Raw genomic sequence first — 13,254 nt, forward strand, 5'->3', positions numbered from 1 at the left:
TGAAAAGGTATGGAGATAGGACACATCCCTGGCATACACCCTTCCCAATTTTGAACCATGCAGTGTTGCCCTGCTCTGTTCTGACGACTGCCTCTTGGTCTAAGTATAGGTTTCGCATTAGCACGATTAAATGTTCTGGGATTCCCATTCTTCTCAGAGTCAGCCACAGTTTGTTATCATCCACGCAGTCAAATGGCTTTGCATAATCAATGAAACATATTGTGACACATTGTGTCAGCTCACTAGCAAAGGGTTTGTTGTTTTATGCACATACCTGCAAACACACAGAGACTTCCACTTACACTCTATCTCTGTGTCTCTTTTTCCTCACTTATCAACATGGATATGTTGAACGACCAGGTCATTCAAAACGACCAGGTCATTCAAAACGACCAGGTCATTCAAAACTTGGTGATAATGCAAATATTTTATCTGCAAACCTGCCATTTGTCTGATTTTTTAAAAAAAAATTGGAAAAGTGTGTTCATAAATGTTGCTAACAGCCAAGATTGACTAAGGAGTTCTGGTGGCTCAGTGGATTAAGCAGGAGTCTGCTAACTGAAAAGTCAGCAGTTCAAAGTTACCAGTCGCTCCATAGGCAAAAGGTGATCTGCTTCCATGAATATTGTTGTTACTGATGATTTCATGTTATTGAATTGACGGTAGCTCATAGCAACACTGTGAAAAACAGGATCTGAACCCCACTCTATTATGTGGCATTGTCACTGTCTCTGACACACTTGAGTCCATTGCAGCATCACTGTGTCAATCTGTCTTGTTGAGGGCCTTCCTCTTTCACACTCATCATCCACCTTTCCAAGTGTGCTGTCCTTCTCCAAGGACTGCTCCCTCCTAACATGCCCAAAGTATATGAAACAAAGTTTGACCGGGCTTGCTTCCAAGGAGCACTCTGATTTCACTTTCTCCAGGATGCCTTTTTGTTCTCTTGGCAGCCTATGGGATGTTCAGCACTCTTCTCCAACTTCACAGCTCAAAGGTAGTGATTTTTCTGTCATCCTTATTCATTGTCCAACTTTCAGATGCATAACAAGTAATTAAAAATACCACAGCATGGATCAGACACACCTTAGTCTGTAAACTGACACCATTACTCTTTAGCACTTTGAAGAAGTCCTTGATAGCAGACTTTTCCAGTGCAACACAGTTTTTTTTTTTTTTATTTCTGGACTGCTGATGCCAAGGGTGCTGGGTTGAGATCCAAGTAAGATTAGCATCTCAAATGATTACAGCCTTAGAATTCTGGTGGGGCAGTTCTGCTCTATGCTGAAGGGTTACCAGGAGTCAGAAGTGACTACTGCATGTGTGAGGTGTAAGATCTACTGGTGTGCTCATCACTATGACAAGTGTGGTCATGACTAATTCCTGAGCAGAGAAGGCTTGAAGGAGTCCAGACTGGTTGAAACCAGGCTGTGTGCCTGGAGGGCCCGTGGTTTAGCTCCCTTACCTCCTGTCTCTGCTCATTAAGTGCTTCTTACATGGAGCTACCTCAGAGCTCCACTCCCTCCACCGGAAGCTCTGCTTTGACAGTCCTTGAATATGCTCTGCTCTCAAGGCCTGTGGAGCCTCTGTTAAGTTGGGACGTCGTCCACTGGGACAGTGGCCAAGCACCAGCCCCACCAACATGGAAGCGTCTGACCCTGTTCAGCTCACATTTAGAAGTTATGAAAATCTAGGGCTTATCTTCCAAATATCGACTCACTCCTATCCTGTCCTGTAGGAATTTTGAGTTTAAGAGCTTCAGGCTACGTAGGAGCTGGGAAGCCAGAACAGCCACCACTAGCTTGGTGCTGCCTAAGTGTCAGTATGGAGGCCTTGACTACGGCTCCGCTTGCCAGCTGAATACAGCATTCCTTCCATCAGGAAGGAGCAGAGGCTGTGGGACAGCTCAGCCCAGCTCCCCACACGCCTCCAAGTGGCCTGGCGTGACCAAAAGAACACTCCACGTCCATCAACTCCATTCCTGCCACATTTTGAATATACAAAATAACTGGATGGTTTGTTCTTCACTCTTATTATAAATGCAAATGTCAGACAGTGGGAAATTACATAAATGAAGAGTAGGTGTATGTTTTTATTTAATAAAATTTTACATTTTGATGAAAATTTAAAGAAAAGTTAGCACCCTTTACCTCTCCCTCTCTTCTGCCGCCCCCAGATCACTTTTTAAAAATTTGTTCATTATTGCACAATTACCTCCCTCACTTTTCTCTGCCCAGTCCATTTTGCAATGTCCCTCTTATTCTAGGCTGTTGTCTTACATATCATGTCTAATCATATATTCATTCTTTCCTTCATCTGCTCCAGTGTAGTGTTCATTTTTGTCCCTTCTTTTCTCAGTTTCCCCACAACCCTGTGTCAGTACTATTTTTTTTATTTTTTATTTTTTTTTGTCAGTACTATTTTATAACAGTGGTGTCATGAAGTTTTTGTCATTTTGTGACAGAGATAGTTCACTAATCCTCCAGGGTCACCCATGTTGTGTAATATTTTTTTAGTTGCTTGTTTTTCAGTGCTGCATAATATTCCATCGTGTGGCTATACCATAGTTTTTCTATCCATTCATTTGTTGATGGGCACTTGGGTTGCTTCCATCTCTTTGCAATTGTGAACAAGGCAGCATTAAACATGAGTGTGCATATATCTATTTGGGTATCAGCTCTGGTTCCCTTAGAGTATATTCCTAGTAGTGGAATTGCTGGGTCAAATGGTATTTTTATTTCTACCTTTTTGAGAAAACACTATCCTGCCTTCCAAAGTGGTTGCACCATTTTACACTCCCACCAACAGTGAATAAGGGTTCCAGTTTCTCCACAACCTTTCCAACATTTGTTGTTTGCTGCTTTGCTGAACTTTGCTATTATTACTATGGTGAGATGATACTTCATAGTTGTTTTTCTTTGCATCTCTCTTAGAGCTAGGGATTTTGAATATCTCTTCATGTATTTCTTTGCCATCTGAATGTTGTCTTTGGTGAAGTGTCTATTCATGTCCTGTGCCAATTTTGTGATTGGTTTGTTTACCTTATTCTTGTTGAGCTGCTGGAGTATTCTATACATTTTAGATCTGAGTCCCTTATCAAGTATTTTTTACCCAGTCTGTGGCTTTTCTTTTTATCTAGTTGGAGAAGGTTTTTTTTTGTGGTGTAGGGGTTTGATTCTTAGAAGGTCCCATTCATCTATTTTATTCTTCTGGTTATAGATAAGAGTAGGCTTATGTTAAACTAATGATACTTAAAAAATGATTTTACCAAGAAAATACCTTTACCCTATCTCATTTCCATCTATCTCATATTTCTACCATGGAACTTTTATATCCATACTTTGGTCAAGAAGTGCTCGTTCATGTCCATGTGATCCTTAACGCAGATGACACTCTGCTAAACTGTAGAATATTTGGAAGGATAGATGGAAACAATCAAATCCTCACTCACGTGGAAGTTGAAGTCTAAAATAGTGTCATGCAATTTGGAAAATGGAGGGCAAAGTTCAAGTAAGCTATCTGCCCAGAACTTTTAAATTTGGGTAAAGTTTACTGAGGAAAAGGTTAGTGTCTTGAGCACTGATGGAGAATTAGGAACAAAGAGGGGCAGAGATGGAGAGACAATGAATTATTAGGCTAGAGACACATTCAAGAAAATATTTCAACCGCAGTTCAGAAATACATAAAAATGGTGTATGTTGAGGGTTTTTCCCTCCTCTCCAGGGGAAGAGTTGGATAAATTAAAATTTTTGAAAAATCAAATGTATCATTTGTCTTTTAAACTTTGAACTTGAAATATTCCTGAGAGAAAAATACTTGGTGGGTGTCATTAAATATTAATCATTAGAGATCAGTTTAACAAAAGATTTAGTCAGATTGGAGTAGCTTTTAAGAAACCAATTACAATGTGGGTTATGAAAGAGAAGTGGATGAAGCCCAGGGAAAATATTAGAAAATGCAATCCCTTCACCCAGTGGAATTTTTGCAGGGAATTCTGGCTAACTACCTTATTGAGACTTATGACAGTAATAAAAATAGGTCCTTGTGCTAAGGATATAAGAATTAGTAAAAAGCAAAAGCTAGGATTATTGAAATTATAAAGAATATTTCTTTTTAACAAGAACTTCCCCTTTAAAATGTAAATATTTTATTAAGAGAAAGGATTTAGGAAGGAGTATTCAGCTTACAGTCTACTGGTAAATTTACATATAGGAATTAAAAGATCAGTATATAATTGGAGAACATGAAGGTATTTTTGCACATTCTTTCATGTTAACTATTTTGGTTATTCAAAGGGAATGTAAAATATTTTTTCTTGTAGCATGTCCTTTTGGACTCATTTCACTAGTTATACTTAAATATGGTAGATTGTGACAGTCCTTTGAAGACATAAAAATGTTAGAACTTGAAGACATTAAAGTTCACTGCGCTCTTTTTCCATAGTGGAAAAAAAATGTGAGTGGTTTGGTGATAGGTGAATCGTTTTAAAGTACTGGCCCTGCTAAACATGTATGTACTTGTTAATTGTATCAAAATACATGAAACAAAATCTGACAAAAGTTTTTAAAGAAATAGGAACATTTTCAATTTTTAGTTTGAAATTTCAGCATTTTCTTCTCAGTAAGTGAGGAAGGGAAATGCACTATCAACCAAATACACATAACAAGTCACCCAACAATGGAAGATTAATTCATTTTTTTCCAGAAATACACTGAACATTCACCAAGATAGACCATATCCTAGGTCTTAAAAGAAATGTCAATAAATTTAGAAGAATTCAAATATACAAAGATCATGTATCTCTATCTAGACCAGGAAACTGTTTTCCAAACATAGCAAGGGAACAAATCAAGAAAGGAGTGTGTCAGCGATGTATCCTTTCTCCATACTTTTTCAATATATATTAGTGATCAGACCAGTCAGGAGGCTGAACTTTATGAAGAAGAAAATGGCATCAAGATTAGAGGAAGACTCATCAACAAATTGCTATAAGCAGATGACACATCCTTGCACTCCAAAACTGAGGAGGACTTGAAGCATTTGCTGTACAAGAGAAAGAACTTCAGCCTTCAATATGGATTGCATCTAAAAATCAAGAAAACAAAGATCCTTGCAGTCAGACTAATGGGCAGTATCCTGATAGATAAAGAAACCATTGAGATTGGTAATGATTTCAACTTGCTGAGATCCACAATTCAACACCTTTGATGATAGCAGTCAGTAAATCAAAAGATGGTTTGCACTGGGAAAATCTACTCTCAAGGGCCTCTGCAGTGTACCAAAGAGCAATGGTGTCAGTCTAGAGACTAAGGTATGCCTGATCCAAGCCAGTTGTCTGCTGTGCATCTGAGAGCTGCACAATGAATAGTAATGACAGAAGAAGAATTGATGCCTTTGAGTTGTGGTGCTGGAGAAGATTATTGAACTTACCATGGGTTGTCAAGAGAATAAACATGTCTGTCCTGGAGGCTTTTGAAGATCCATGTCTTGTACTTTGGGCATATTGTCAGGAGAGATCAGTCCTTGGCAAAAGATATCATGCTTAGGAGGGTAAAGAGTCAGCACAGGAGAGAAGACACTCCGTGTGACTGATTGACACAGTAACAGGGATAATGAGTTAAAGCATACCAGAGGTCATGAGATGGCATAAGACAAGACACGGTTAAAATCATTGCTCATAGGGTCCCTAGAAGTTGTAGTTAACACAACGGCACATAATCACCACCACAGTAATTGAAGTTGGGAATCAGTAATAGAAAGATGGCTGGGGAAAATGCCTAACTATTTGGAAATTAAACAATACACTTCTAAATAATCTATTAATCACAGAAGAAACCAAGAGGAAAAAGAGAAGGTCACCACTAAACCAACTGGCAGCATCAGGATGGATGGTGAAGAGATTTCACAGCTTTAGTTTGCTTGGCTCCACAGTCAACACTCTTGGCACCAGCAGCCAGGAAATTAAAAGACGTGTTGCAATGGAAAAGTCTGCTTTTAGGGACCGCTCCAAAGTACTGAAGAGCAATGGTGTCTCTCTGGAAACTAAGGTGCGTCTGATACAGGCCATGGTCTTTGCTATCACATGTTATGCATCAGAGAGTTGGACAATGACTAAGGAGGATAGAAGGAGAATTTATGCCTTTGAGCTGTGGTGCTGGAGAAGACTATTGAGGACTGCCAGGAAAACAAACAGAATCATCCTGGAAAGGGTTAAACCGGGCGGCTCCTTGGAGGCAAGGATTCTGAGGCTTCGTCTGACATACTTTGGACATGTTATAAGGAGGGACCGGTCCTTGGAGAAGGACATCATGCTTGGGAGGGTGGAGGGACAGTGCAGGAGGGGAACACCCTCTAAGAGGTGGATTGATTCAGTGACTGGGGTAATTGGATGGGTGTGTTGGAGACAGTGTGATTGGTACAGGACAGAGCAGAGTTAAGGGCTGTTGTACATAGGGTCGCTATGAGTCGCAAGCAAGTCAACGGCACATAACAACAACAACAAATAAAAATGAAAGCAAAACTTAGCCAAACTTGGGATTCAGCTGGAGTGAGTTGGGGGAGAAGTTCCTAATATTAAATATTTATATTAAGAAGAATGATGTCAAATTGATAAGTCAAACTTCCACTTTTAAGAAATTGGAATATTTAGTCTATTAAAACTAAGGTAAATAAAAGGGAGAAAATAATAAAGAGCAGAAATCAATGAAATTTAAAAAAAAAAAAAACAGAGAAAACCAATGAAATTCAAGCTACCTGGTTTGATTTTGGAAAAGAACAATGAAAATGTTAAACTTTTATCCAGATTTATCATAAAAAAAGAAGATACTTACCAATATCAGTAAGGAGTGAACTTTGTTTTAGAAATAGAAAACAATGCCTTTTGGAAGAATAGGTCAGATTGAATCTCCCACATCCTTCCCCTGATGGGGCCCATTTGTCATTACTCACATTGTCCAATATTCTATCTCTTATTTAACAAAACCTGAGTGTGTGTGCTTTCCCTCATTTCTTCTTTTCTCACAATCATCAAGGCATCACTTCGGTTGAAACCTTTCCTTATGCTTTTCTCTTCCATGCTTCATGCTTTTCTCTTCCATGCTTCATTTGCAAATGGAGATACATGGAGCTGTATTTTCTAAGAGGCCCGGTGTTAACCTAGAAGTTGGTGGCTTGGAACCCACCAGCCACTTACTGGAAAAATAATCTGACAGTCTGCTTCCATAAAGTCAGTGTTGAAAACTCTTCTATTATAGGGTCACTGGAACTTGGAATTGACTTGATAAGTTTGGCCTTTGATTTTTTTTTTTAAATATACTTTCCATTTTCTTTTCTTTCAAATGAGTTTTATCTTCAGCTTTCAAGGAATCAAATGCTCAGTCGGGATTTGGTTGAGGTCAGTGGGCAGCACCTTCAGGTTTAAATCTGGGTGCGGCGTTCTGTCTTCTGGGCCTCACATGGTAATAGTTCAGTTTCACAGACAGCTTAGGACACGCATACACATCACCTTGGAAATGTCCGTGATGGCAGATGCTTTACTATATTCATCATTATAAACGTCTTAATCGGGTGCCTTTGGGCACACAACAGGTGCAGTTTGTGCAGCGAATGGGCTGCTCTTGGTCACAGCTCTTTTTGGGACAACCATCATTTTTCCTTTTCTTTATCCTGGAAGCGAGGACTTGCAGCTTTTATTCCCCAGTCCCCAGCTCTCCCAGTCTTTGTTATATTGACTGTTCAGGTTCTTTTTTTTTTCTTTTAGTAATATATTTGTTGTTGTTGTTATTGTTGTTGTTGTGTACCTTAGAGTTGGAACCCACCCATAGTTGCCCCTCAGGGTTTTCAGAGACAGCTAATTGCAGGGGAGGAGAATGCCCATCCTTCTCCTGTGGAGCACCTGAACTACGTGCTTTCAAGATTACAGCACAGCTTCTTGCCACTAGGCCACCATATATATTGGATTTCATGCACATATATTATGTTCCAGACAGTCTTCATTTACATTATATTTCATTTCTTTTTATTATTGGACTTTTCTCCTCCCTGACAATCATCCCATAAACAAGTCTTTCCATGAAGCATGTAGACCAACTACATCATGCTTCGTGCCCTGTATCCCCCTTTTAGATAGCCAAATGCTCACCTGCCCATCTGTATCAAAATAGTACTCTGAACAAGCATGCCCCTTTTGCTGAAGAGTACTCTGTAGTAGCTTTGAGAAACTGCACCTAAAAGCAAAGTCCAGTCCAGACAAGCTGTCAGGTTGCAACCATCAGCCCTATTTCACAGCATGGATCATCTTCTCTTCATCTGATTGGGTTCTGGTCAACTCATCTCCAGCCATCAGTGACTAGGTTTAAATGGTCATCGAGCTGCAAGTTCAAGAGTCCACACCTCTCCATGTGCTCCAGACCTGTTGGTTTCCTCACTCCTCCTAGCACCCAGATTGGGCCCAGTTAAGTCAACAGGCCAGAGGTCCTGACAGCTTCTTGCTCCTCAAGCCAACAGCCTTTCTTTGCCCATCCACACATCTGTGCATGCTTGGTGGGCAGCTTGACTTAGATCATAATTAGTCTGTCCATATTTTCACTTGCAAATAAATTCTTGCTAAAGATTGTGGAAAAAATGGCTAGAAAAGTATAGCAGCAGGAAACTGTCAGATATTCAAGCTGGATTCAGAAGAAGCCTTGCCTCCAGAAACTATGAACATGGAGAAATGACCAAAGTTACACAAGTGTTAAGGTCTTTCGTTCATACGGTCACTATGAGTCGTCTATGACTTGACAACACTTAACAACAATAACAATGATAACGTAGAGAGACCTCTCTTGGCCTAGTGGACAGAAAGTTATGCTACCAAGTCCAAGGTGGGTGGTTTTCATCTGTGGCCCTCAGGCCTTGTTTAAATTGTTTTTTGTCAAACGTTCTTCTCAGTGGTATAGCCCTGGTCTGTGCATTGCTGTACAGAGGTAACTCATGGTTGCTGTGATGCTAAACACTGTGACACTGATGTGCCAAATGTGATAATGGTTACCCATGGTGGACAGTGTTTGGTGGAGATTCCCAATTAAAACAAGCTTGGAAGCAGGGGTACCATCCACTTGCAAAAGGACTTGCCTCTGGAAACTCTATGAACATGGAGAAACAACCAAAATTATACAAGTGTTCAGGTCTTTTTTTCCATTCATAGAGTCTCTATGAGTCATCTATGACTCGATGGAACTTAACAACAACATATATATATGTATATATATGAAATACATATATGAAATACATTTTCCATAGCTACTCTGTGTGAGAAAGATGGGCATTCTCCTCCCATGTCATTTACTGCCTCTGAAAACTCGCTGGAGGGTCCACTATGAGTCAATTCCAACTCAGCACGACATGTTGTTTTTATTTTTTTGCATTCCTCTTGTGTTTATCTAAATGCCACACAAATAATATATAAACATGGTACTTTCCTAGAATAACGAACTTAACAGATAGCCGTGTTGCATGGTGTTGTGCTGTATGGTGGGACATGTTTTGAAGAATCTAACCTAACAAGCTGTTTCATCTGTACTCTTTGGACATTCTTGATCTAATCCTATCCCTCAATCCCACATTTCTGTTTAATTGCAGTCTTTTAGCTGGCATGCTCACTTTGATACTTCCTTTTCAACAAACTGTTCTCTGTATAAAAACCAGAGTACTCCTTTAAAATATCAAGTAAAGCATATTATTTATTTCCTTCAATTATGGGATGCCTTTCTGATTGTAGGTAAAAAAAATAAAAAAATCTAAATCCCAAGATGCGTTTGATTCAAGCCATGGTCTTTCCTATTACTTGCTATGCATCTGGAAGCTGGACAGTGAATAAGGATGACAGAAAAAGAATTGATGCCTTTGAGCTGGAGAAGAACAATAACCATCATGGACATCCAAGGAGAAACTTGGTTTCACCCCCTCAAAGACAAATTTATTTGTTTTTTTGGCAGTACACAGTATGTTCAAGGCTCTTCTCCAGCACTACAACTCAAAGGCATCTATTTTTCTTCTGTCATCCTTAGTCATTGTCCAGCTCTATGATGCATAGCTAGTAATTGCACAGACCATGGCCTGGATGAGGCGCACTTTAATCTCTAGACTGACAAAGTTGCTTCTCAGTACTTTGAGAGGTCCCTGACTGCAGATTTTTCCTGTGCCATTTGTCTTTTTATTTCTGAGCAAGCTGAAATTGTTAATGACTTCAGTCTCATTTCCATATATTATGGGTCTGCCAATTGGACCACTGGTGAGAATCTTTATTTTCTTGATGTTGAGCTTCAATTCATATTGAAGGCTGCAGTCCTTGACCTTCTGCAGCAAGCATTTCAGGTCTTCCTCAGTTTTATTGTATGTAATTAGTAAAAGAATTCACAATTTTAATTCCCATACTCATCTTCATTGTTGTTATGTGCCACTGAGTCACTTGTGACTCATAGCGACACTATGTAATATAGCCCTGAAACTGGCTGTATCCTATGCCAACATTATTGTCTCTGACACACTTAATCCTCATTACCCCAGTCACTGAATCAATCTGTCTCATCGAGGGTCTTCCTATCTTTTGCTCTCCCTCCACCTTCCCAGGCATGATGTCCCTCACAAGGACTGGACCCTTCTTGCAACATGCCCAAAATATGTCAGACAAAGCCTCAGAATCCTTGCCTCCAAGAAGTAGTGTAGTTTCACCTTCTCCAGAACTAACCTATTTGTTCTCCTGGAAGTCAATACTCTTTTCCAGAACCACAGCTCAAAGGCATCAATCTTCTTTCCATCATCTCTAATCATTGTCAAGCCTTCTGACATAGAGCAAGTAATTGGAAAGACTATGGTGCACCTTAGTTTCCAGACTGATGTTGTTGCTCTTCAGTTCTCTGGAGAGGTCCCTGACAGCCACCTTTCCCAATGCAGTTCATCTTTTGATTTCCTGACTGCTGGTACCAAGAGTGTTGATTGTGGAGCCAAGCAAACTCAAGTTGTTAACAATCTCCATCTCTTCACCATCCATTATAATGCTGTCAATCGGCCCAGCAGTAAGAATCTTTAGTCTTTTGATGTTGAGCTTCCATCCATATTAAAAGCTTAGACTTGGAAAAAAGGAAAGGAAAGTGCATAAAATCCATGAGCATTTTTCCATGATTATTTATTATTTGTATATTCAATGTTTGTGGAATGAGTAAGAAGATTAGTGTAATCTCTATGAAAAGCATTTCTAGATAACTGAATTTGAAAAACATCCAATTATTTTTACTGACTCAGTATATTCACTTAAAAAGATTTGTCAACAGGAATAGTCCTAAATATGGAAAAGTTAGGTGTATTTCTCTCAGTGTTATTTATAGCAGTAAAATATCCAACATGACCAATGATCCATATGGTATTTGGTGAGTAAAGCAGAGTATATGAGTAGTCCTTATGTGACTATAAAGATAATAAAGAACACAAAGTTTTATAATTGTTTTCATACTTGTCCATAGAAAAAGAGCGAAAAGAACTATATCATGCTGCTATGACCATTAGTCAATTTGCTTTTCTTTTTCTTTTTTTTACATATTTTCTTCAACATTCATAGGTTGTCTGTTTATAATAAAATTTTTCTTTTATATTGGTTTACTTACAAAGTTAATATACATTTTTTCCCACACCTTTTTCTTAAAATGATTATTTTTTTCTTATCAAATTGTGTGCAGCATAGCTTGTTAGCATTCAGTTTCCATTTTAGTGCATTTAAATGACTCCTGGTCCTTACATTCTATAACCATTAAACCAAACAACCCACTCTCCCCCTTAGGATGATGGGATTATTCCCGAAGTTTCCCAAGCTCGTCAGTTAGATCACTCATTCTCTTGGCAGGACCGCAGTAGCTTCCTGTCCAGTCCACGAGTTTCACACATAAACTGTAAGTAACAAAGCCTTGCATCAGTTTTTTAATTGGAATCAAGAAGCAACAAGTCATGCAAAGAAAGCCAGTCCATGGTAGTAAAGTGCGTGTCATGAATTTGTGGACATTTTCACTCTGAATTATACAAAGAATGCCTCCAAGTGCATTTGTAATAATGCACAAGTTACTTAAAAATAGATAAAATGTTCTCTTTAGACATTATATTTCTCAGGAGAGTTTAAAAATAATGCTGAAAACTCTCGGTTAAGCATTATTCGTTTGTTTGGTCATCAGGAGTCATCTGATTACCAGCCAGGGTAAAGGAAGGTAAGTGTTATCATCACAGAATCCAAATGTTAAAAAGTGGAAAATGCACATGTAGAACTGTTTAGGGATGTTCTTGGGCAAAGAATTAGAATGCTGATATTGTTGTCAGGGAGCGTGAGCGGGTAAAGAGTTGTGCTGTCAACCCGTTTACAGGCAGTTCTCATCTACTAGCTGCTCCACAAGAGAATGCTGGGTAATCTCCTCTTGTGTGGTTTACAGCCTTAAAAAGCCCCACTAAAGCGTCAGCTACGAGTTGGTTCACATTACAACACAACAACATGCTATACTCCACTCTCTATATGCGGTAAATGTTGGTAAAATAATAGCCCATTATTTTATCAAAACCATGAGTCCATTGGCTTAGCATGCCTTCTCCTATTATAACCCCTTCCCACTTGCCCACCATTCTTGGTCTTCAAGTTTCAGCCTCTTTGTCACATTCTCTTGGGAATCTTCTGAATCTACCATTTTAGGTGAATTCTCTGTAATGACAAGTATAGTGTTATAACAACTACACAGTTACTTGCTCTTTGGGTGATTTTGATTATGCACCAAAGAGTGGCCTCAATCTCCAGGAGGAGAGAACTGACATTCAAGTTATTCCCCGCTGCTTCCTCAGTTTATTAACAGTTCTTAGCACATAGTAAGTGTTCAATTAATGTTCCATCAATATGTAAATAGATTGCCCGTCCCTCTCACCCCAAGTCCAGTTTTATGCAAACCTTTTTGAAAGCTGAAATAAAATTCTTGTTAAGATAATTATCTCTTCAGTTTCCAGAGGCCTCAGGAAAGTAGTATATTAAATGTGATAAGTCTGCCATTTAAAATAGCTACATTGCCATTAAGCAAAATACCAAAATAAGTCTCAAGAAGTAGGTCAAATCTAAAAGTGATAACTTTCTTTTTTTTTTCTGCTGATTTGTATTCATGGATTCATTCAATAAATATTTATCACCTTTTGATAAATTATTTTATTTTCATTATATCGTGATGATTTTCTTCCAAAAGCTAAGCATTTTCT

General features: G+C 38.9%; 1 protein-coding gene across 1 annotated transcript in view; it reads left to right on the plus strand.

The window, feature by feature from the left end:
• Positions 1 to 11,932, plus strand: part of CEP128 (centrosomal protein 128kDa) — a 597,902-nt gene extending 585,970 nt beyond the window's left edge. The window contains exon 23 of the mRNA XM_006884767.1: positions 11,847 to 11,932. Coding sequence (XP_006884829.1) covers positions 11,847 to 11,932 — 86 coding nt within the window. The remainder of the gene's footprint in view (positions 1 to 11,846) is intronic.
• The last annotated feature ends 1,322 nt before the right edge of the window (positions 11,933 to 13,254 follow it).

This window comes from Elephantulus edwardii, unplaced genomic scaffold (genome assembly GCF_000299155.1).
Source record: "Elephantulus edwardii isolate Elephantulus edwardi_28Jun2011 unplaced genomic scaffold, EleEdw1.0 scaffold00037, whole genome shotgun sequence".
NCBI lineage: Eukaryota > Metazoa > Chordata > Mammalia > Macroscelidea > Macroscelididae > Elephantulus > Elephantulus edwardii.